This window comes from Delphinus delphis, chromosome 9 (assembly GCF_949987515.2).
Source record: "Delphinus delphis chromosome 9, mDelDel1.2, whole genome shotgun sequence".
Lineage (NCBI taxonomy): Eukaryota > Metazoa > Chordata > Mammalia > Artiodactyla > Delphinidae > Delphinus > Delphinus delphis.
The window spans coordinates 80,432,991-80,454,383 of NC_082691.1; the positions used below are offsets into that span (position 1 = coordinate 80,432,991).

A 21,393-nucleotide genomic window follows, 5' to 3' on the forward strand; every position below is an offset into this window, starting at 1 on the left:
CCCTTCCACCATGTGAAGACACAGTGAGAAGTCTGCGACCTGGAAAAGGGCCCTCACCGGACCATGCTGGCAACTTGATCTTAGGCTTCCCAGCCTGCAGAACTGTGAGAAATAAATTTCTGTTGTATATAAGCTACCCAGCCTGTGGTATTCTGTTAGCAACCTAAATGTACTAAGTCAGCATTTATCAATTGGAAGTTACTTGTTCGTTGATTTTCTTATTGTCTGTTTTCTCCTACTAGAATACAGTCTCCATAAGAACACAGCCTGGTGCATGTAGTATCCTCCATGCCTGCGCTTGGCATGTAATAAATGCTACATATAGTTGAATCAATAAATCAAGTAGTCGGTACTTACGGTGTGGTTTGAGGTACCCCAGTGACTCCAGAACATCTCCTTGATAGCCCTCTGCAATGTCTGAAATTCTTACTTAGGCAATCAGTGAAGACCGTGAGGGAGCCTATGAAACTATTATTTCATGATAATCAAAATAGAAGGAAATTAGCTAAGGAACCAGAGCAAGAAAGAAGTAAATTTTCACTGAGGTTGTGGACCAGGTAAGATCAGAATCATGAAGTAGATTTTAATTAATTGCAAACAAGTAGGTGACAGACTTTGCAGGTAGTGTGGGGAGCCTCACTTGGGATGTAGAGATTATCCAACCCAAGTAAGACAAGAGACGTCTTAAGATAGTACAGAGGAGAAACCAGAATCCAAACCAAAGCAGGCAGAGTACTACGGTGTCCGTCACAAAGTTCCAAGTGGGGAAGTGAAAGCAAGGGCACAGAGGAAAACTGAAAGCATCAGAACAGTTCAAGCAGCAAGAAACAGTGGGTCATAGCAAGAGTCTAGAGAGACCAGCAAGCCCTAGAGTAGAATCCACAGCATTATTTCCGGATGTAAAGGGAGGCATTTGAGGTGCCAGTGAGTTTAGGCTGAAATATGACAAAAATGGAGACTCCTCAATTTTTCCACTTGTAGGAATATGGAAGGGGCCGGGTTGAGGTGTAGAGTAGTCTCTGGCCCTTCTTGTAGGACCCTGTGTCATGGTCCAGCTGCTGCCAGGGCTACACTTGACTGCAGATACCCCCGCTACAGGAGACAGAGGGCTCCCAGACACAGTCTAGTTTCATCCAAACCTTCGATTTGGGACTTTGGTTCCAGCCACACCTCTTTGGACTGGAGACAACTTTCTAGAGTTGTTTTCCTTAGATTTAAACATTTTATTCTAGGGGAGTTCCCTGGTGGTCTAGTGGTTAGGATTCACTGCTTTCACTGCCATGGCCCGGGTTCAGTCCCTGGTCAGGGAACTGAGGTCCTGCAAGCCGTGTGGTGCTGCCAAAATAAAATAATAATAATTTTATTCTACGTCTTTGAAGATAGCCAGAAACATCTCAGACATCACCCAAGCCAGTCTTCTGATGAAACGGATCTCTTGAGCTGAAGTACTCAACAGGTCTCAGTGCAACTGGTTTATTTTCTTCTTCTGACCTGCTGCACTAAGGCACTCCAGGATTTGCCAATGGACTAGAAATGGTTCTGAAATCTGAATCCAAGGGATTCAACTGAAATTTGCTTGGCCTGAGCTAAAAAGAAGTTGAGTGATATCTGTAAAATAGGGACACTACTTGTACCAACTTCATAGGGTTGTTATTAGTATTAAATGTGTTAATATGTGTAGAGTGTCTGAGAGAGAAGGAAGGAAGGGAAAGGGAGGGAAGAAAAAGAAGAAAAATGAAAATATTAGTGACTATTCAACTTGTCTCAGATTTGGGGCTGAGGCTAGACTCAAGCTAGTGCCCTTTGTCCTGTTTCTTCATTGTGCTTTATACCACAAAGATGTGTAGGCTCAGTACTGATGAGTACTGATGATAAGGGCTTTAATTAATCACTGTTGGCAAAGTTACAAGGTCACAAACATTAACCAGGAGATGAGACCTCCACAAATTATTCAAATATAACTCTAGGTTAAGTGTTAGTCTCTTAGTTTAAAGGACTTCTCATTCCAACTTCTTAGGTGCCACGATGTGGAAAGTTAGTAAATTTGAATACAGCATTTCCATTTTCCTGATCAAAACTGAGTAAACTAAGTTAAAACATAAGGCATAACTGCCACACTAACACCTCTAATCATTTGGAGTAAATGCACGCACACACAAATACTTGAGTGAAAAAAATTAATAGAAGAAGTAACCATTCTGTAAAAGTTATCTAAACCCAAACAGGCAGATGGTTTAGGGGCAAGAGAACTGCATTGAGGTCTAACTAAATGCATACTTTTGAAAATATTTAGACTGAGTTTTAGTTCCTTTCTTTCAAGTGAGGTTGACTCTAATAGGCAAGTAGGATGGTTAATTATAGAAGCAGAAAGATGTCCATCATCTACATACTGTACTAGATAATTAAAATATTCAGGCTCCCTCTCAAGAAAATGTCCTGTGTTTGTTTCATCTCTATGATAGTGACTTTTCCAAAGAGGGCATTGGGCAGAGCTAGAGAATCTGAATTAGCTAGAACTGAGTTTTCCAGTTTGGGGATGGTGGGCAAGTCATTTAATTTTTTTCTAATGCTTATTTCTTCATTTGGAAAATGAGGATAATTCTTACCCCAGGGTATTACTGAAACATTTAAATGCCAAAATTAATTGTTTACTGCAAGTCCTTAGATGATTTCATAATCAGTTGTTGATTGCCTGATTTTAGAGATTTGGTTGAAATTGCTTTCCTGTAAACACTGTCTCTTAATGACATTTTAATGAAACTCTTGCTGTACTCACGTTAACATTTGAAATATAATAAATACTGAACATTTGGTTAAGGCAGTTTAGGCCATCCATAAATATTACTTATACCTTGGAATTTTTTAACTATAGCTATTACATGTTAAGCATTAAAAGCAAATAAGCCATACGCAATTGAATAAAAAACAATATTCTTTGTCCAAACTATGAACATTCATTAAGTAGCTAAAGTACTAATTAGATGCAACACTGCTTTATAATTTTGTTGACAAGGGAACGTGTGCCTTTGAAATTTCTTTTTAACTCTTTGAAGTTATCATGTTATCTGTCTGTTCTGGCTTTTTTGGCTTTTATTTATTTATTGTAGCAAAAAAAGTAGGGCTTTTAAAGATCTTGTCCCTATCCCTCAAACTCATCCTTGGTCCATCCCCTAAGCTCATACTAGGTTCAAGCTCTTCAAAAATTCTGAAGCGGAACAGCCTACAATCTTAGTGAATATTCCTGGATATTTCCATAGCTGATTTCCCCATCCTCTCAGAGTTCCTTCTTTCCTGTGCCTTCTCCCAGTTGGTGAATCTCAAGGACACTCACATCCCTGTCACAAACTGGCCAGATTCTTAGTCGCCTGTCACAATAGCTCAGCATTCCTAATTCTCTGGTTTTAGGTGAGAATCCTAGGACACTCCTGTTCACCTCTGTTCTTGGTGAGGAGACAGACACAACTGCCTGCTCTGCTCATCCACAAGGGTAAATGTGCTCAGGTTTTTTTTGTTTGTTTTTTTTTTTGCGGTACGCGGGCCTCTCACTGTTGTGGCCTCTCCCGTTGCGGAGCACAGGCTCCGGACGCGCAGGCTCAGCGGCCATGGCTCACGGGCCCAGCCGCTCCGCGGCATGTGGGATCCTCCCGGACAGGGGCACAAACCCGCGTGCCCTGCATCGGCAGGTGGACCCTCAACCACTGCGCCACCAGGGAAGCCCTATAGTATTCTTATGTTAATTTACCATCCTTGCTAACCCTTTCTGTTAGTAGGCACTTGAATTTGCTGGGATTCAAACACAGATATTCAAACACACACACACACATACACACACACACACGCATGCACACACACACACACACACACACACACACACACACACACACACAAAACCCTTTTCCCCCATCACACAATAATATCTCAAAAGATTAAGTCTTTAATTGACCGGGCAAAGAGCTGCCTTTTCTCACCCAACAGGTTAAATATTGAAGAGCTGGACCAGTTTCTGAACTACAGACTTCTTAGAGGAAAACTTCTAAATGTGCTTCAAAAGTAACTTGTCTTTTAACTTTTGTACTGCATAACCTGATAGGAAAAATGAGATATGGCTTTCGGTGAAAAAAATTAGAAGTTCTGTAATGTGCCATGTTTTTAAGGCCAACACTTTGGCTTTGGGAGATTGTTTAGCATTTATTTGTGCTTGGTAAGGGATACACAGGTTAAGAATTAGCAATTTCTTTAGCCTTGAGGGTCTCCAGCCTGTGCAAAATTTATCGGGGGAAGATACAAAGGTGAGACAAAGTAGGAGAAGGAAACAATAATAAGGAATACTAATGATAATGATAATAATAATAAAGGGAAAGGGGAAGGAAGAAGAGTTCATGGAATACCACCAAAAATGCTATTAACTTAAAATTTTAAAAATTAGTTACTCATAAAATATCATAGCTTATTCTTATTAATAAGAATTGCTCAGGACAATTAAGATCACAGCCAGTCCAAATATGCTCTTTGCTACTCACAACGCGCTGGGCTTATACTAGTTCCTCTAACTGGGTCTCAGAAGTGAATGTTGAGAACTCCTAAGTGTCTGCTGTCTAAATAGAATTCATTTAATTTTTTGACTATAGTCAGAAACCTCTGATCTGTGATTTCTGGATCTTGCCTTTGTACTTTAGACCTAAAAATGTTTCTTTCTGCCTCCTTTCTTTTCTCTCACTTATATATTAACACATCAGTCTCTCAACTGTCTGTCTACTTGCCTGTAGAAATTAAATTCCTCTAGAGCTCTTACCACTGGGACTCAGACCTGCGATCAATTTCAAGTTCAAGTGAGCCTTCCTGGCCTCCTGTGCTTTTGACTCTGTTCATTGTCTTGGCTCACACAGATAGCAACTGTCTTGCTTTGTATGAAACAGTGATATTTGAGGAGATTATGTTGATAAGCATCAGGTGGCCCAAAGGCTGTAAGAGTTTTTCTTTTCTCCTTAAACTCCGAAGACTTCAAGAAGGTTTTATTCCACAGAATGAGTCTGAAAGACGCAGGTTCTGGCTCTGTCTGTGTCACTGGTTTGTTGTTTTTACGTCAGTTTGGGTGAAAGAGTTACATTATGATACATATAAATATACCGATCTTTCTCTTAAAGATGAAACTGGTTTGAGAAAAGAAAAGAGACCTGTAGAAACTACAATCCTTTTTTTTACCTTTGGTGATGACCACAAGTTTCCTAGGGCTGCTGTAAAAACTTGCCATTAACTTGGTGGCTTAAAACAACAGAAACGTATTATCTCACAGTTCTGAAGCCTAGAAGTTCTAAATCAAGGTGTCAGCAGGGCCGTGTTCCCTCTCGAGACTCTAGAAAAGTACCTTTCCTTGTCTTTTCCTAGCTTCTCTTGGCTCCTGGCAATCCTTGACATTCCTTGGCCTGTAGCTGCATTATTTCAGTTTCTGTCTCCATAGTCACAAGGACTTCTTCACTGTATCTCTGTGTCCTCTCCTCTTCTTATTTGGGTACCAGTCACTGGAGTTAGGACCCAAGCTAAACCCAAGATGATATCATCTTAATATCTTTAACTATTTATATCTTCAAAGACTCTGTTTCCAAATAAGGTCATATTCTGAGGTTTGGGGTAGAAGTGCACTTGGAGGGGGACACTGAAACCCATTAGAGTACCTATCCTCCTTTAAATGTCATCAGCTTTATTACTTTTTAAATTTTAAATTCACAATTTTCAAGGATAGAAGTGTCCATTCTGTTTTGAAGGTTTCTGTGGGTAGAGATCTTCCCAATAGGCTCATTCTGCCCTGAGGTTTCCTCATATAAAATGATCGTGTGGATATCAGGTTTGAATGTTAATTATTTCAATAAGCTTAACCTACTCCTTCCTTGAGATATGGGGACATCTAATCATTTCTTTATTCCATGTACTTGTCCCACTCCCTGCCGTGCAGGCATTTGTGCTGTTAGTTGGTGGTTGAAAGGAATTCGTTTTTCCTCCAATGTTACTTTAGGTGAAGATTTTCTAGGTCCTAAGTAAGGAAGTTTATAAGGGCTTAAACTGTGAAAATTTTTAGCTCCTTTACATGTTCTAAACATTAGGGGGAAAAAATCCATTGTCTTCAAAGCATGAGACTGTAATGGTTCTTAAGATTTTATTTTATTCTGTCTATGGTGTTCTCTTTAGAGTAATTGCTCTTTCAGCAATGGGAATAAATGGCTAATTTGCTATGGTAAGGCCACATGTTCATGGGAAAAGTGGTACAATTCTCATTGTACCCTCATATAGCAGTATGCTACTAATCTAATTAAAATAAATGTTCTAGTTTCCTCCTAGAATCACAGAACATTTAAATATGTTTTCTTGTAGGTAATTTTTGCAACTACCAAATGTTAAATAATACATAGCTTGGGACCTCCCTGGCAATCCAGTGGTTAAGACTTTGCCTTCCACTGCAGGAGGTGTGGGTTCGATCCCTGGTTAGGGAGCTAGGATCCCACATGCCTCCTGGCCAGAAAACCAAAACAGAAAACAGAAGCATTATTGTAACGAATTCAATAAAGATCTTAAAAATGGTCCACATCAAAAAAAAAAAAAAATATGTAGCTTAATTTCTTATCCTTGCCTCAGACTATTTTTATTGTACCACAAAATGCACCATAACGCTTCACATTGTGACCATCAGAATGACAATACAATCTCAATTATCAAAGATTATAAAAGAATAAAGTGCATCTATTGCTTTTATCAAGCTAGGCCAGAACCAATCCTTTTAGTGAAAGATATAAAGTCATAAAATATTTTATTAACTTTAAACATGAGTGTACATTCCTTTGAGATATCATGGAGCACTGTTATAAATAGCACTTCAGCTTACCCCTCAATAGGAGATTTTGTTTGATTCAATAGTTTCAAGCAAACTTTTGACTTATTACCTCTGGCAGAAGTGACTTTTGCTTCCTCCTGTACATGCCTCCCTTAAAAAAGAAAAAAAAGTTGAAACGTCACAGTTCTATGAGAGGTGTTTTCACTTTTTGGCAGACCACTAAAAAGTGGTCTTTCATGAAATAACGAACTTGAGAGGTTCAAGTTGGAATTTATTTGTATTTACCAGTCTTTGGCTAAGGCATTGCTTGGTACGGCATTCTGCACAAGTAGAAAGGCACAAGGAAAACTAGCTGCATTCATTTCTCTGCAGGTTCAATAGTGATTTGGAGAGACGAGACAAAGGCCACCTATTATAGGATTTGTATCATACATAAGAGAAAATAATTTGATTGATTCAAGCACTGGAGTCCTCCATCTTCAAACACTGAATAAGACTCCTTGCACTTAAAGTTGAGAACTTGGTAAAGCTTATAATCTCTGTTACAGAAATGTAGTGTAACAATATATTCTACATTTCTTTTTTTTTTCCCAGTTATAGATGAAGCAACTTGCAAAACGTTCCTAAAACATGAAGAAGAATATTTAAATGTAAATCATCATTATACCTCTTTAGCCATCAAAGTGGCTTCATTCCACTCTCTCTCTTCTGTGTTTATATCTTGCATCAAATATTAGATAAAGCAAAGTGTGTAGAAGAAATAAGTGCTTTTCATAGTCATTCCTCTTTGTGATGGGAGTACTAAGGCTTCAACATACCTCCTTTGGGAGCTTTGTTGTGTCCAATGGAGTACCCCAGGCAGTGTTCACCTTCCTTCTGGCTCCATGTTGTTTGACTATGGATTTCACAGCATCTCCTCTTATTGCAAATATGTCTTTCCTTTGGGCCTGGAATGCCCCAACTGACCGTTGTGCTAGAAGATTTGACACGTCTCCAGATCTGAGCTTCTTCCCTTTAGTAGGATACCCCCAAAAAGGTGCGACAGGAAATTTTATTACATTATTTTATGCTGATAGACTTGGCTACTATCCTCACATAGATGAAAGAACAGGCAGAAGTGTGCATGGAGGAATCCCCCAGATGGGATCCTTAAAAGAGCATTTGGACAAAGCTAAAAAAGACATTTCCTATTACATGCCAATCGACAACGTGGGCTTGGCTGTCATTGACTGGGAAGAATGGAGGCCTACCTGGGCTAGAAACTGGAAACCTAAAGACATTTACAGGGATCAGTCTATCGAGTTGGTTCTGCAACAAAATGTACAACTTACTTTCCCAGAGGCTGCCAAGATAGCGAAAGTGGAATTTGAAAAGGCAGCAAAGAGTTTCATGCAGGAGACTTTAAAATTGGGAAAATTACTTCGGCCAAATCACTTATGGGGTTATTATCTTTTTCCTGACTGTTACAATCATAATTATAACCAACCTAGTTACAATGGAAGTTGCCGGGATTTAGAGAAAAGAAGAAACGATGCACTCGACTGGTTGTGGAAGGAAAGCACTGCTCTTTTCCCATCCATTTATTTGAATAGCAGGTTAAAATCTTCTCCACAAGCTGCCCTCTTTGTTCGTAATCGTGTCCAGGAAGCCATCCGGATGTCTAAAGTGGCCAGTCCTAAAAGCCCACTTCCAGTTTTTGTGTACGCCCGTCCAGTTTTTACTGATGTGACTTTGCAATTCCTTTCTCAGGTAAGAAAATCAAGGTAAGAAGGCTATGGAATATTGTTCATAAATGGTGTTTAGTGGGACTGAACATAATTTTTGAAGGGAGTGAAATTTAACTTTTAATAACCTTTAGGAATATGCACCCAGGTAGTTCTCCATTATTATATGAATGTAAAATAAGAACATGTTTCTTTTTTTCTTTCTTTTTTTTTTTGGCAGTACGTGGGCCTCTCACTCTTGTGGCCAGAGCACAGGCTACGGACGCGCAGGCTCAGTTGCCATGGCTCACGGGCCCAGCCGCTCCGCGGCATGTGGGATCTTCCCGGACCGGGGCACGAACCTGTGTCCCCTGAATCAACAGGCAGACTCTCAACCACTGCGCCACCAGGGAAGCCCCAAACATGTTTCATTTTTAACGTAATCATATAATATCTTAGCAGTCATGGAGAACTCGGTAGTATAGACAATGTATTATCTCAGTTCCTTTCATTTTTTCTTTTATGGGCCCGGTCTCTTGTCAATAGAAGTAATTAAAATAATAGCAGAAAATTTGTGTTTTTCTTATAGTAGGGCAGTGGTGACATAAAAGATAGAAATAAATAGTGGTGAAATATTTAAATAATTATTGTTGGGTCAGCATTCTTGGCTTTGGTGTTATTGTCCTATGTATAACACTTTCATTTTATTCCTCCCTGTTAACTCTTTCTACACATTTACCAGGGTGACCTTGTGAATACAATTGGTGAGAGCGTTGCTCTAGGTGCCTCTGGAATTATAATGTGGGGAAGTCTCAATTTAAGTCTAACTAGGGTAAGTTGAATTGATAGGAAATAGATGAAATAATTTCTACTTTTAATGTTTTTGAGGATTGTTGTGGGATTGAATAATAAAATAAGCACTATGTTGGGCACAAAGTAGTAGGGGCTCAATTGATAGTGGCTAAGTCAAACTATCTTTCATTCATGTGGTTGTGTGGTAAGGCTGTTTTCTAGTGAGGAAACAGAAATTTGGTGAGATTAATTGAAATTCCCTAGGCTGCGTGGCTAAGAAGTAGCAAAAACAGGACTACAACCTTGGTTTCCTTATGTGGTGTTTGGTGTTTTTTTCTACTATACCGTGCTGTGTCACTTCTCAAAAGAGCTCAACTAGTCAATATGTATTCACTCATTCTTCCATTCACCCAATTACTGTTTATTAAGCACTTTTATTTAGTTAGTCATTTAATGACAGTTTACCATGGAGGCCAACAACTGGGGGCAGGGTGTGGGCAGTTGGGATTTAGTTACTTTTTGAAAATATTACTAAATTGTTCAAAGTTTCCTTAAGGGAGAGGAAAAGGAATCCTTCTTTATTTTCCACAGGTTATATTTAACAGTGTCTATTTTAAGTAAAATTTTAAGTAAAACTTGTTTTGTTAGGAAAAATTTTGGTTTTGTTCTGTATTCACTTTCTGCTAATGCATTTTCTTCAGTTCAAAAAGCCTTTAACTATCATGACCTAAACCTTTTCTCTCTTCCTTTATTTTCATCCTTTTTTAATTCTCCATATGAGGTCTTTATCCTTCACCTCTTCAATCTTCTTGACTCAAAGCATAAGTAAAACTGTCACATGGACACTGCTGAGTTGGAGCTGAACTTTTCCTTCTCTGATGGATGTGGAAATATTAGTGACATAGGTGCCATGGAGAATGTCTAATGAAGCTCTTAGCCCAGATGTCTTATCCTAGGATCTACAGAGAACTTTATACTCTAAGACTTTATACTAGACTTTATACTCTAAGAACAGATCTTTTGACATCTTGTCCTTCAGATAGACTAGCCATATTTTTCCTTCATTTATAAAGGTACTTAACTTTGTGAAATTCTTTTAAGGTAATCTGGGCCCTCCTACCTATTTGGTAGACTCTGTTGTATCTGGTTTGATCAACAGTAAAGAGAACTAATAAAACATATAAGTTCAGGGAAAGGTATATGTCCCTTTTGCAAAATCTTCTATACGGCAGAAAGTTATTTAAGAATTATAATTCTTAAATATAAGAGTATTCCTAGTTTTTATTAGTTGTTTTCTCAAACCTACAAACTCCTTTCTCAAGGATCCTGTTAATTCTACGATAGAACAATTTATAAATTCCCCATACTATTTCCTTTTTTTAAAATTTTCAGAATTGAGAACTCTACCCTCACTCTGATGAGGAATGAATCAGGCATTCTCCAATTAGTAGGATGGCATGGCATACTACTTGTCACATTTTTTTTAATTGCACTTTAATCTTAGATTCATGTACTTCTACCATGACTCTCAAATCACTTTCAGTATTATTCATACAGGGACAGTCCTTCAACTTTAATGTGATGATTTTCTACTTAATGACACTGCCTTGAAATTGTTCCCTGTGGACTCTGTTCTATATATTTCTGCTATCTTTCCCAATTTATGATGATTTTGAATGTTAATTCTGTCATTACTTCCCCTTTTTTCTATGTCATTTGAAATCAATAGAATCATGGATTACTTGTGTTTCCTGATTCACTGACAACTAGAGACAATGGTAATTGCAGTTTACTTGCGATGACTGAATTGATTTAAAACAATTGTTATCAAATGTAGGCAAAACATTTCCTTCCTTCCATCTTATTAGATCAAATGGCGTGACAGAGCCAGTTTCCACTGGTCCCAGCTCATGAGACCTGATTGTTAAATATTCAGAAATTTTGTGAACTGTTAAACACAGCCATTATTAAAAATTAAATTATAAAACTCAGAATAAAATTAAGTATGGTAAAAACAGAAAGTATTGATAACAAATACTTAAAATGTATCAATTATTTACTTTATTTTACTATTATCCATACTTTTGAGGTTATTTACACCTACTGTATCTGTCTAAGTGGAAATGGTATTGTGTAATGGTGTGCTACTTCACACCATACTACCATAATGGTGGGGTAATTGGTCTCCAATTCTGCACTCAGGGATGCCAGGTTGGTAGCTTAAAATTGGCCATGGTAGGAGTATTTACACCATGGGTATTGACAAATGCTATAAACTAGGCTTTATCTCTTAGAGAAACAGTTTTAGATCCTTCCAAATATTGCATCTTGTATAGGCTCAGGATGGTCAAAACATTCTCATCCCTTTACTCCTCTTCCTGTCTAGTTCTTGTCTCTGTAGACAATTCCAATGTCATCTGATCTTGGTATAAATTCTCATATATCCCTGGCACTGGTGTTAAAGTTGGAGGGATAGAAACAATATAAAACAATAAAAATGTTCGATGTGATAAATTCTATGCAGAAAATTAAAATAGAGAGCTGTAAGAAAGTAGACTGGAAAGGTGTCTGAGAAGGCTAATTAAAGCTGTGATCTGAATAACAACATGGAGTCAACCACGTTAAAAATGAGAGGAAAGAACATTCTGGGCAGAGGGAACAGTAAGTGCAATTTGAAATGAACCTGCCACCCCTGTGAAACAATTAGTATATCTAAGGTCGAGTGGGTAAGGGAGAGTTGTACAAGAGCAAGGAGAGGTTACATTCCATCAGGCTGTATACAAGTTGAGAGAAGTTGAATTGTATAATAAACACCATGTAAAGCTATTGGAGGGTTAAGAAGAGGTTTTCTATTGGTACCATAAAAATTACAACAAACAGTGGTTTAAACAGCAGAAAATTATTATCTTACAGTTCGGTAGTTCAGAAGTCCCATATGGATCTTAATGCTGTAAAATCAAGATGTCGGCAGGGTTGCATTCCTTTCTACAGAAAGACCCTCATTTGCTCATTTGGGTTGTTGGCAGAATTCATTTCCTTGTGTTTATAGCATCAAGATCTCTATTTTCTGACTGGCTGTGGCTAAGGTGATTTCCAGCTTCAGGAGGTCACCGCATTCTTTCCCTTTTGGCCTTCTCCTCTACCTTCAAAGCCAGCAATGCCGGGTTGAGTCTCCCTTAGCTTTGAATTTGTCTTCCTTCTTCCAGCTCATTTTAAAAATCCAAGCTACATTTTTAAGGACTTGTGATTGAGCCCATCCAGATAATTCAGGATAACCTCCCCGTCTCAAGATCCATACCCTTAATCATATCTGGAAAGTCCCTTTTGCCATGTAAAGTAACACAGTCACAGGTTCCGTGGGACTGAGGTAGGGACATCCTTGGAAGGCCCTTGTTCTGCCTACCACCGATGACACCACCTCAAGGAAGGCAACAGGAAGTAGATCCAAGTGGAAGCTGTGAGGTTCCTCAACTTGCCTGCCCACCCGCCCACCACTTCCTTTGATCTTTTACTGAAGGACTAGCACGGCCAACTCACTCCATGGGACTGCTGATCATGAAAGCAAGCAACTACCTTCTACGTTCTGAAAAGGACGGAGTCCCAGTTTTAGAAAGTATCAGTTTCAAGATGAATCATTTTAGTTACTCATCACTCATACTCTGCCAAATAAGTATATCTGTAAAAGAGCTGTCATAATTCGCCCATACTTGAATTATACATTAACATTTAATATATACTCGGTTGACCCCGTTTAGTTGTTTTGAGCTAGCAATTTAGAAACCACTCTTTCCAATGCCTAAACTTGTCTGACAAATGTGATACTTATTACATTTATTTGTACTTTATATAATTTATACATTGAGGGCTAACCAATGATATGGGGCCCTGTGTTAGCCCTTTTATGTACTTTCTATCTTGTCATCTTCACAACAACCCTATGAAGTAGGTGCTATAATTACCCTTATTGTATGATGATGAAGCTGAAACACTGCCAGATGAATTAACTTGTCCAAGGTCTCCCAGATAGGAAACTAAGACTTAGAACGCTTAAGAGATTCCCAAGCTCACACAGCTAGCCATTAATGGAACTGTGACTCCAATCCGGACAGATGGACTCCAGAGCCCATGCTCTAATTCCTCCACCCGTACTGTACCATTCTGCCCCTTCCACCCCCATTAGTTTATGAATTATTGAGGAAGACCGAGGCTAGAGTATACTAAACCTCAACTGGTCAATTATTTAGTGACATGAAATGGCATGTGAAACTTACAAATGTTACAAAAAACTGTTGGAATAGTCTTGCTTGTTCAAGTAAAAAAAGATAAAACATTTCCTGCCCTTACTGGTTCTCGGTTTTGTGTGTGTGTGTGTATGTGCTTCCTTAGAAATTGCTTAATGTAGTGAATTAATTCACATATGAACCAACTTGGATGTTAATAATCTGATCTTCATATAATTTTACAGGAATCTTGCATGAACCTAGACAATTACATGAAGACTACACTGAATCCTTACGTAATCAATGTCACCTTAGCAGCCAAAATGTGTAGCCAAGCACTTTGCCAAGAGCAAGGAGTGTGTACAAGGAAATACTGGAATTCAAGCAACTATCTTCACCTGAACCCACAGAATTTTGCTATTCAAACTGGGAAAGGTGGAAAATACACAGTGCATGGGAAACCCACACTCAAAGACCTGCAACAATTTTCCAAAAAATTTTACTGCAGTTGTTATGCCAACATCCACTGTAAGAAGAGAGTTGATATAAGAAACATTCATACTATTAATGTATGTATTGCTGAAGATGTTTGCATAGATGGCTTTCTAAACTTTGAACCCAGGAATCATTCTTCTCGCTGGAAAGAGATATCTTCTACCACTCTCAGCAATATCTCATTCTCTACACCAACGGTCACAGTATCTCCATGTGTTCCTGGGAAAGATCTCCGTGGGTGCCTCAAAGTCACCTGTTCAGTGGAAGCCCTCTTCAACAACACCCAAGGGGGCTGTCATAGTGTTAACTGGAAAAACACTTCCAGTCAGTTACATATTCAAAACAAGAAAAATGAAACAACCTATTAAAGTACAAATTCAGTGCTTATTAAGCTTCCTGTCTACATTCTTTGTGTTTTTATATTTTTTACATTCTATTTTTAAATTAATTAATTATTTTTTGGCTGTGTTGGGTCTTCGTTGCTGCGCACGGGCTTTCTCTAGTTGCGGCGAGTGGGGGCTACCCTTCGTTGAGGTGCGCAGGCTTCTTATTGCGGTGGCTTCCCTTGTTGCAGAGCATGGGCTCTAGGCGCACGGGCTTCAGTAGTTGTGGCACGTGGGCTCAGTAGTTGTGGCGCACAGGCCCAGTTGCTTTGCGCCACGTGGGATCTTCCTGGACCAGGGCTTGAACCCGTGTTCCGTAAATTGGCAGGCAGACTCCCAACCCCTGCACCACCAGGGAAGTCCCTTACATTTTTATATTTAATAGTTTCACTAGCTTATTTTTTTAGGCAAGTGATGATACCTATATATTTAAAGTTTTATATTTGAAATGTGAATCAAAACTCATGGCCAAGATAGTATTTTAATTTTTTGAGCAAAGATTGCTCTTCCATGATCAAATTGAACTTGGAATTATTATTGACTGGTAAATAAGGAATTGTGACCAATGCCTTTAATTTTCAAAATCATAGTGAGGGCAGTGTTATTACTAAATCCATTGATACTATATTTCACTTTTGAAATTCAAAGTAAACTCTTGATAAATAAGATAGCATAGAATTTGTTTTGTAAGATGATATCCAATTTTGTATTTTCTAATTGCCATGTGTATAGCAGATATTTCACAAACTGTGGATGTGTATACACTAAGAGGTACCTATTATATTCTTGGTTCTACCAAAGACTGATTGTAAGGCCTATAATACTTAGAGGCCTAGTGTTCTTCTGATAAAAGTGAAGATTTGAATAATGCCAATTTATTGTGAATGAATGTCTTTATAAGTAGTTTTTAATATGTAATAAAAGTGTCAAGAAAATATTAAACACAATATCTTTTAAAATGTAATATTCTAAGCATACTAGTCTGTCTCAAGCATGTAACTATGGTTTTTAGCTATTTCATCTTGATAATTTGTTCAAGTTGTGTTTTATAAAAAGGTAACCTTTAAAAAGTGATTAACCAAAAAAAAAAAAAAAAAAAAGGGATTAACCCATCAACTTTTGTACATGATTTAATATGTCTTCAGAATTCATATATGAAAATTCTAATTTTCTTTTCATTCTTGATTGTCAAATTTGACAGTCTTGTGTACCTAAAACTCCTTATTTTATCTAAGCATTCACATCCTTCATATAGCATTTATTGAGTGTTTATTCTTTGCCAGACTCAATATTGTGTCACAGATTCAAGGTGAAGTAGCACGCTTCTTGCCATCAGTGAGTTTGTTGCATATTTGAAGAAGACAGACATCGAAAGTGGAAACTTACAACATAATGTGTGAGAAGTGCTATAATATGGTTCAGTACGCTCTGGCATACAGACAAGAATCTGAGGGTGTCAGAGAAGGATTCCAAAGATGTCAAGAAAGAGATGATGTGTCTATTGCCTTGAAGGCTGAATAGCAGTTAGCTCACATGGAGACACGAGACAAAAGGAACTTCGGTAGGACAGAACACTGAGTGTGGTTTTAGAATGGTATTCAGTAGATGATGGCCAAATGATGTACTGAAGCCTTTTGTAAACCATAGTAAGAAGTTTGGACTTTACAAGGAAGATGCTCTCAAACTTGCTGACCTGATCCATTTTTTTTCCCAGGCACATATATCACAGCACGATATATTTCTCTATTTTTACTTCCCATCACCTTCTTATAATGTAAACATCATAAGGACAGGTGTTTGGTCTGTTTCTCTTGCTGCTGTATCCACGGTGTAATGAATAGCATTTGAGACTTAGTAGGTGCCCACTAAATATTTGCTGAACAAATAAAAGCCAGTGGGGAACCACTAAAGAATTTTAAGTGTGGAAGTTGTCATGACCACTTGGATCCTCTCAAACTAATGCTACCCTTTTCCTCAGCTCTGCCCTTTTCCTTAGCTCTGCCCTTCATTCTCTGCTCCAATTATGATTCTACTGTCAAAGCCGTGTTTTCATAAGTAAGCCACAAAATGAGCCAATTTGGTAATGATCTGGGAAGGATGCTACATATGGACTAGTTTCCTTAGTATACATAAATGGCTGTCAGGTGATTGGGAGTTAGAAAGAATGGAGACAGCAGGTGAATTGCAAAAGGCATGGATTTTGGAGTTGGACAGTTATAAGGGGAACTTCCAACATTTACTAGCTCTATGAGCCCGAGAAAGGTAACTTGGTTCAGCTTCTATTCTAATAAAATGGCGATAATTATATCTTTTAGGGTTCTTGAGAAGATTGACTCATATAATACATGGAAAGAGTTAGCCTTAGAAATAACACAGTAAATGTCTGTGGGAAAGGGATGGATATGTTTTGACTGGGTATGGAAGGTGCCTGTATTACTGTTGTTGGATGGAAAGCCAAAACAGTAGACATCTGTCATGGCAGACTTGGCCATGAACCCCGTAAGAAAAGAGGCCACTAAATAGAAAAAGAGACTTGGCAGGAATATTTTGTGTAATACACAACTTTGTGTATGGTTAGGTTTGCAGGGGCAAAGTTGTGTTTCCATTTAGATCAAGTATTTTTGCCAGGGATCATGCTTGTATCTGAAATACAAAGAGACTAGTACAGTATCCCTGCTCTTCATGAACTTGCACACCGATGGGCTGCTAGGTATGTAAACAGAAGCTGTCTATAGACGCAGCATATACATAAAGTATAAAAACTGAAGCACTGTAAGAACACAGGTTCATCTAACAGAGTACTAAAGGAATTGAGTAATTTAGTTTCAAAAGATATGAAACTAGTTTGTTAGATGCAGATGGCATCTCTAAACTCTCAAGTATACAAAACCTGTCTCCCTCCCAGCAGAGGGCTCAGTTCCAAAGTTATTAGAGAGAATATATGCTTTTATTTTTGAAAGTGAATTTGAATGGAGAATAGATATAAAATAGGCCATTGGATTTATTGTATAGATATGTTCAATATTGTGGGAAGTAAACAGACATTCACTAAGAGATGCTGAAAAATGATTTAAGGACATTTGCTAAGTAGTAATGAAGACATGAGAAGTGGTGTTAAAAAAAAGCTCTTGGCAGTGAACTTTGGATAAATATATCCATTTAGGAAAATTAACTGTTGGATTCTTAATCTATGCAAACATTATGCAAACACAAAAATGACTAACAGGAAAATGACAGCCCACAGGAATATATAGGACAAAATGAAAAGCAGAAGGCACGAAAAGAGAAATCTTTCCAAAATGCTGACCTTTATTTGGTAATGTAGTAGTAATTTAAAAAATTCACTTCTCAAGTTTTTTAATAAATTGGTTGCTGTCAAGTTAATTGATCTTTAGAAGGTGTCTAACCTACTATTGAGGAAGAGAACAGTTAGGCACATACTACTGATGTGTGACTAGATATTGGAGGACTGTGAGGGTATTTACTTGCCATGTGATTTCACGCTGCAATGTTAGAGCGATTTCTGGCCTGTATTCTTCCCATCCCGCTTCCAGATAACCTTAGGAAACACACAACCACGTGCTTGGGATCCTAGACATGGCACAATTCCTGGCACAGAATAGGTGCTCAAGAAAGAGTTGAAAAAATTTTGCAATGATTACTGAATATAATTACTATGGACTGAAAGTGAATTTGATACATTTCTAATCCAGTTGGTTAGCTACCATTTTTTTTCTTTGTTGGAAGGGTATCTTTTTTTTTTTTTTTTTTTTTTTTTGCGGTACGCGGGCCTCTCGTTGTTGTGGCCTCTCCCGTAGCGGAGCACAGGCTCTGGACGCGCAGGCTCAGCGGCCATGGCTCACGGGCCCAGCCGCTCCACGGCATGTGGGATCTTCCCGGACCGGCGCACGAACCCGTGTCCCCTAGCATCGGCAGATGGACTCTCAACCACTGCGCCCCCAGGGAAGCCCAAAGGGTATCTATTTTGAAAGCACTTCATTTAAAATTATTTTTGACTTTGGAAATGCTCCCCACCACTCTTCTCTGTTTCTTTGGGTACATGTTGAAAATGGTCTTACTCCTAAATTCCTGTTTAATAATAATAGTAATAATCATTTATTTTCTAGATTTGGATGTCTTGACATCTTAAAACACCTTTCTGGCAGGGAGGGACTGCCCCTTCCAGGGTTAGCTGATTCTCAGAGATAACAAAAGATATGCTATTTGATATGGAAACTAACCAATCCAGAGTCCTACCTCCTCTATCTGGCCTCTACACACCAGGAGGCAATACTCCTCTGCCTTAAGCATCCCAGGACCAGGTCCCAGGCAACTAGAGAGCACCTCTATAGCCCTGATGGGCTTCTGGACACACTACCCCAAATATGGCACCTTGGTTATTGAATATTTTAAGTTGAAGGGGTTTTGAGAAAACGGCAGGAGCCAGAAGGTCACTTTAACCCCCTCCCCACCTCACTCTTCTTCCCCAAAACAGACCATAAGACCCTCATGTGAAAGGTGTCCTCTGTGGATCTGGAGGAAAGAAGCAGACTTTTCTCTGAAGACAAAGGGATGCCAAGAAGAATCAAACCAACAGGGCTTGCTAAGTTTCCCCAGTTCCCTACAATTACGTCATACTCCTTAACCCATCATCTTTCTCCCCTACTGCCCCTCTTCATCCAATCTAGAATAAAAATACACAGGTCGAACTGTTTTCTTTGGCTCTTCATATTTTTAATGAAGGCTCTGGTGTCCCATAAAACTTATATTAAATAAATTTGTATGCTTTTCTTCTGTTAATCTGCCTTTGTCAGTTTAATTTTCAGACCCAACTAAGGACCCTAAGAGGGTCAAAGAGAATGTTTTCCTCCCTGCAGCACAAAGCCTGCTGAAATTATTCAAATGAGCCAGTCTTAAACTGTTCACCCTCCCCTGCCTTGCCTTCCCCAAGGAAACGCCATTAAAGGGTGCTGGCTGGCGTAGGTTCTCCCGTGCTGCTGCTTCTGCATCCTGTCCAAAACCTGGTGTTCCTCATGCGATCCTCTGTGTAGCCATTCAGTCACCTTTATAAATTAAGACTCACAGAACAAACGAAAAAGCAAAACTGCTTTTCCCTATGTTAATACTTTGTTCTTCTGTAATAAGTTCATACATCTCCTTGTTAGCTGAAATGAACAATATGCCCATTTTTAAGTGTGTTTTCTAGACCAGTTAACTTTGAAAGGAGCACCTCTCATGGAGAGGTCGTTTTGGAGGGAACTTTTTGAATTACTCTACCTAGTGAACGGCAGTTTCCTTTGAACTTGAAAAAACAGTGCAATCTAGGCCATGGGTCTAGGATTGATATTTCAGGACTCAGCAGCTTGCTCGTCAGTGACCCCAGCTTAGAGCAGTAAGACTCACGTGATCTGTTTCACATGCAAAACTGCCAGGATTGTTTCAACACAATCCTCCTGCAAAAGATACTGACATTTTGATGACACTGAAATTTGATATGGAGTGGTTAATCACTGGAATGTGAAAACCCATCAGTAAAATTGAGAACTTGGATATTTCTCTTTTCTCCTCTGCTTGCCATCAGAGAGAGAGGGAAGGAAGGAGGTGGGGGTAGTGGGTGGGAGAGAAGAAAATAAAAGGAGAGAACGATAAGGAAAAAGAACTAGAATTCTTTGCTTTCTGTGATTCCACTGAGGATTCTCATTTGCACAGGATTGAAAAGAATATCTGATGCAGACACAATTAGCCTTCAACTCCCTGTAAAAGCCAAGAGTGGTTGTCCTTGAATGCCCTACTCGGGCTCACCTGAACAAATGTCACTGCCGCCTCCTCCCCTTGCCTCAGACTTCCTTTAAGAAGCAACAGTGATGAAGCTACAAAGTGGTGGCTCTCTTTGGAATGTGCCAAATCCGCAGGGAGCTATATACTTACAGGTTGTGGTACAAAGTCACTAAGATTTTAAAAGTACTCCAAAGAAGACATACAGATGGCCAACAAACACATGAAAGGATGCGCAACATCACTAATCATCAGAGAAATGCAAATCAAAACTACAGTGAGGTATCACCTCACACCGGTCAGAATGGCCATCATCAAAAAAATCTACAAACAGTAAATGCTGGAGAGGGTGTGGAGAAAAGGGAACCCTCTTGCACTGTTGGTGGGAATGTAAATTGATACAGCCACTATGGAGAACAGTATGGAGGTTCCTTGTAATAATAGAACTACCATATGACCCAGCAATCCCACTACTGGGCATATACCCTGAGAAAACCATAATTCAAAAAGAGTCATGCACCCCAGTGTTCATTGCAGCTCTATTTACAATAGCCAGGACATGGAAGCAACCTAAGTGTCCATCAACAGATGAATGGATAAAGAAGGTGTGGCCCATATATACAATGGAATATTACTCAGCCATAAAAAGGAACAAAATAGTGTCATTTACAGAGACGTGGATAGACCTAGAGACTGTCATACAGTCAGAAAGAGAAAAACAGATATCATATAATATCGTTTATATGTGGAATCTAGAAAAATGGTATAGATGAACTTATTTGAAAAGCAGAAATAGAGACAGACGTAGAGAACAAACCTACGGATACCAAGGGGGGAAGGGGGGGTAGGATGAATTTGGAGATTGAAATTGCCATATACACACTATTGATACTATGATAGATAACTAATGAGAACCTACTGTATGGCACAGGGAGCTCTACTCAGTGCTCTGTGACCTAAATCGGAAGGAAATCTAAAAAAGAGTGGATATATGTATACGTATAATGGATTCACTTTGCTGTACAGCAGAAACTAACACAACATTGTAAAGCAACTATACTCCAGTAAAAATTTTTTTAAAAAGCAAACTCTTTGAGGCATTGTATTTCCTGTGAGGAAAAAGGAACATGTTTTGTTTGTTACAGAACTTGTCTCTTTATGTCTAAACTTTGTTTAATATTTGAGTAGAGATAGAGCTGCAA

General features: G+C 38.8%; 1 protein-coding gene across 1 annotated transcript; it reads left to right on the top strand.

Annotated features, from left to right (window-relative positions):
- Nucleotides 1-7,615: 7,615 nt before the first annotated feature.
- Nucleotides 7,616-14,401, top strand: SPAM1 (sperm adhesion molecule 1). The gene is made up of 3 exons (XM_060019975.1): nucleotides 7,616-8,572; nucleotides 9,269-9,358; nucleotides 13,784-14,401. Exons 1-3 carry the CDS (start codon nucleotides 7,616-7,618, stop codon nucleotides 14,399-14,401), a joined length of 1,665 nt encoding a protein of 554 aa, XP_059875958.1.
- The last annotated feature ends 6,992 nt before the right edge of the window (nucleotides 14,402-21,393 follow it).

Coding starts and splice junctions, on each gene's coding strand:
- SPAM1 (XM_060019975.1), top strand. CDS start 7,616: ATGGGAGTACTAAGGCTTCAACATACCTCCTTTGGGAGCTTTGTTGTG. Junction 8,573..9,268: donor CTTTGCAATTCCTTTCTCAG/GTAAGAAAATCA, acceptor CACATTTACCAG/GGTGACCTTGTGAATACAAT. Junction 9,359..13,783: donor TCAATTTAAGTCTAACTAGG/GTAAGTTGAATT, acceptor ATAATTTTACAG/GAATCTTGCATGAACCTAGA.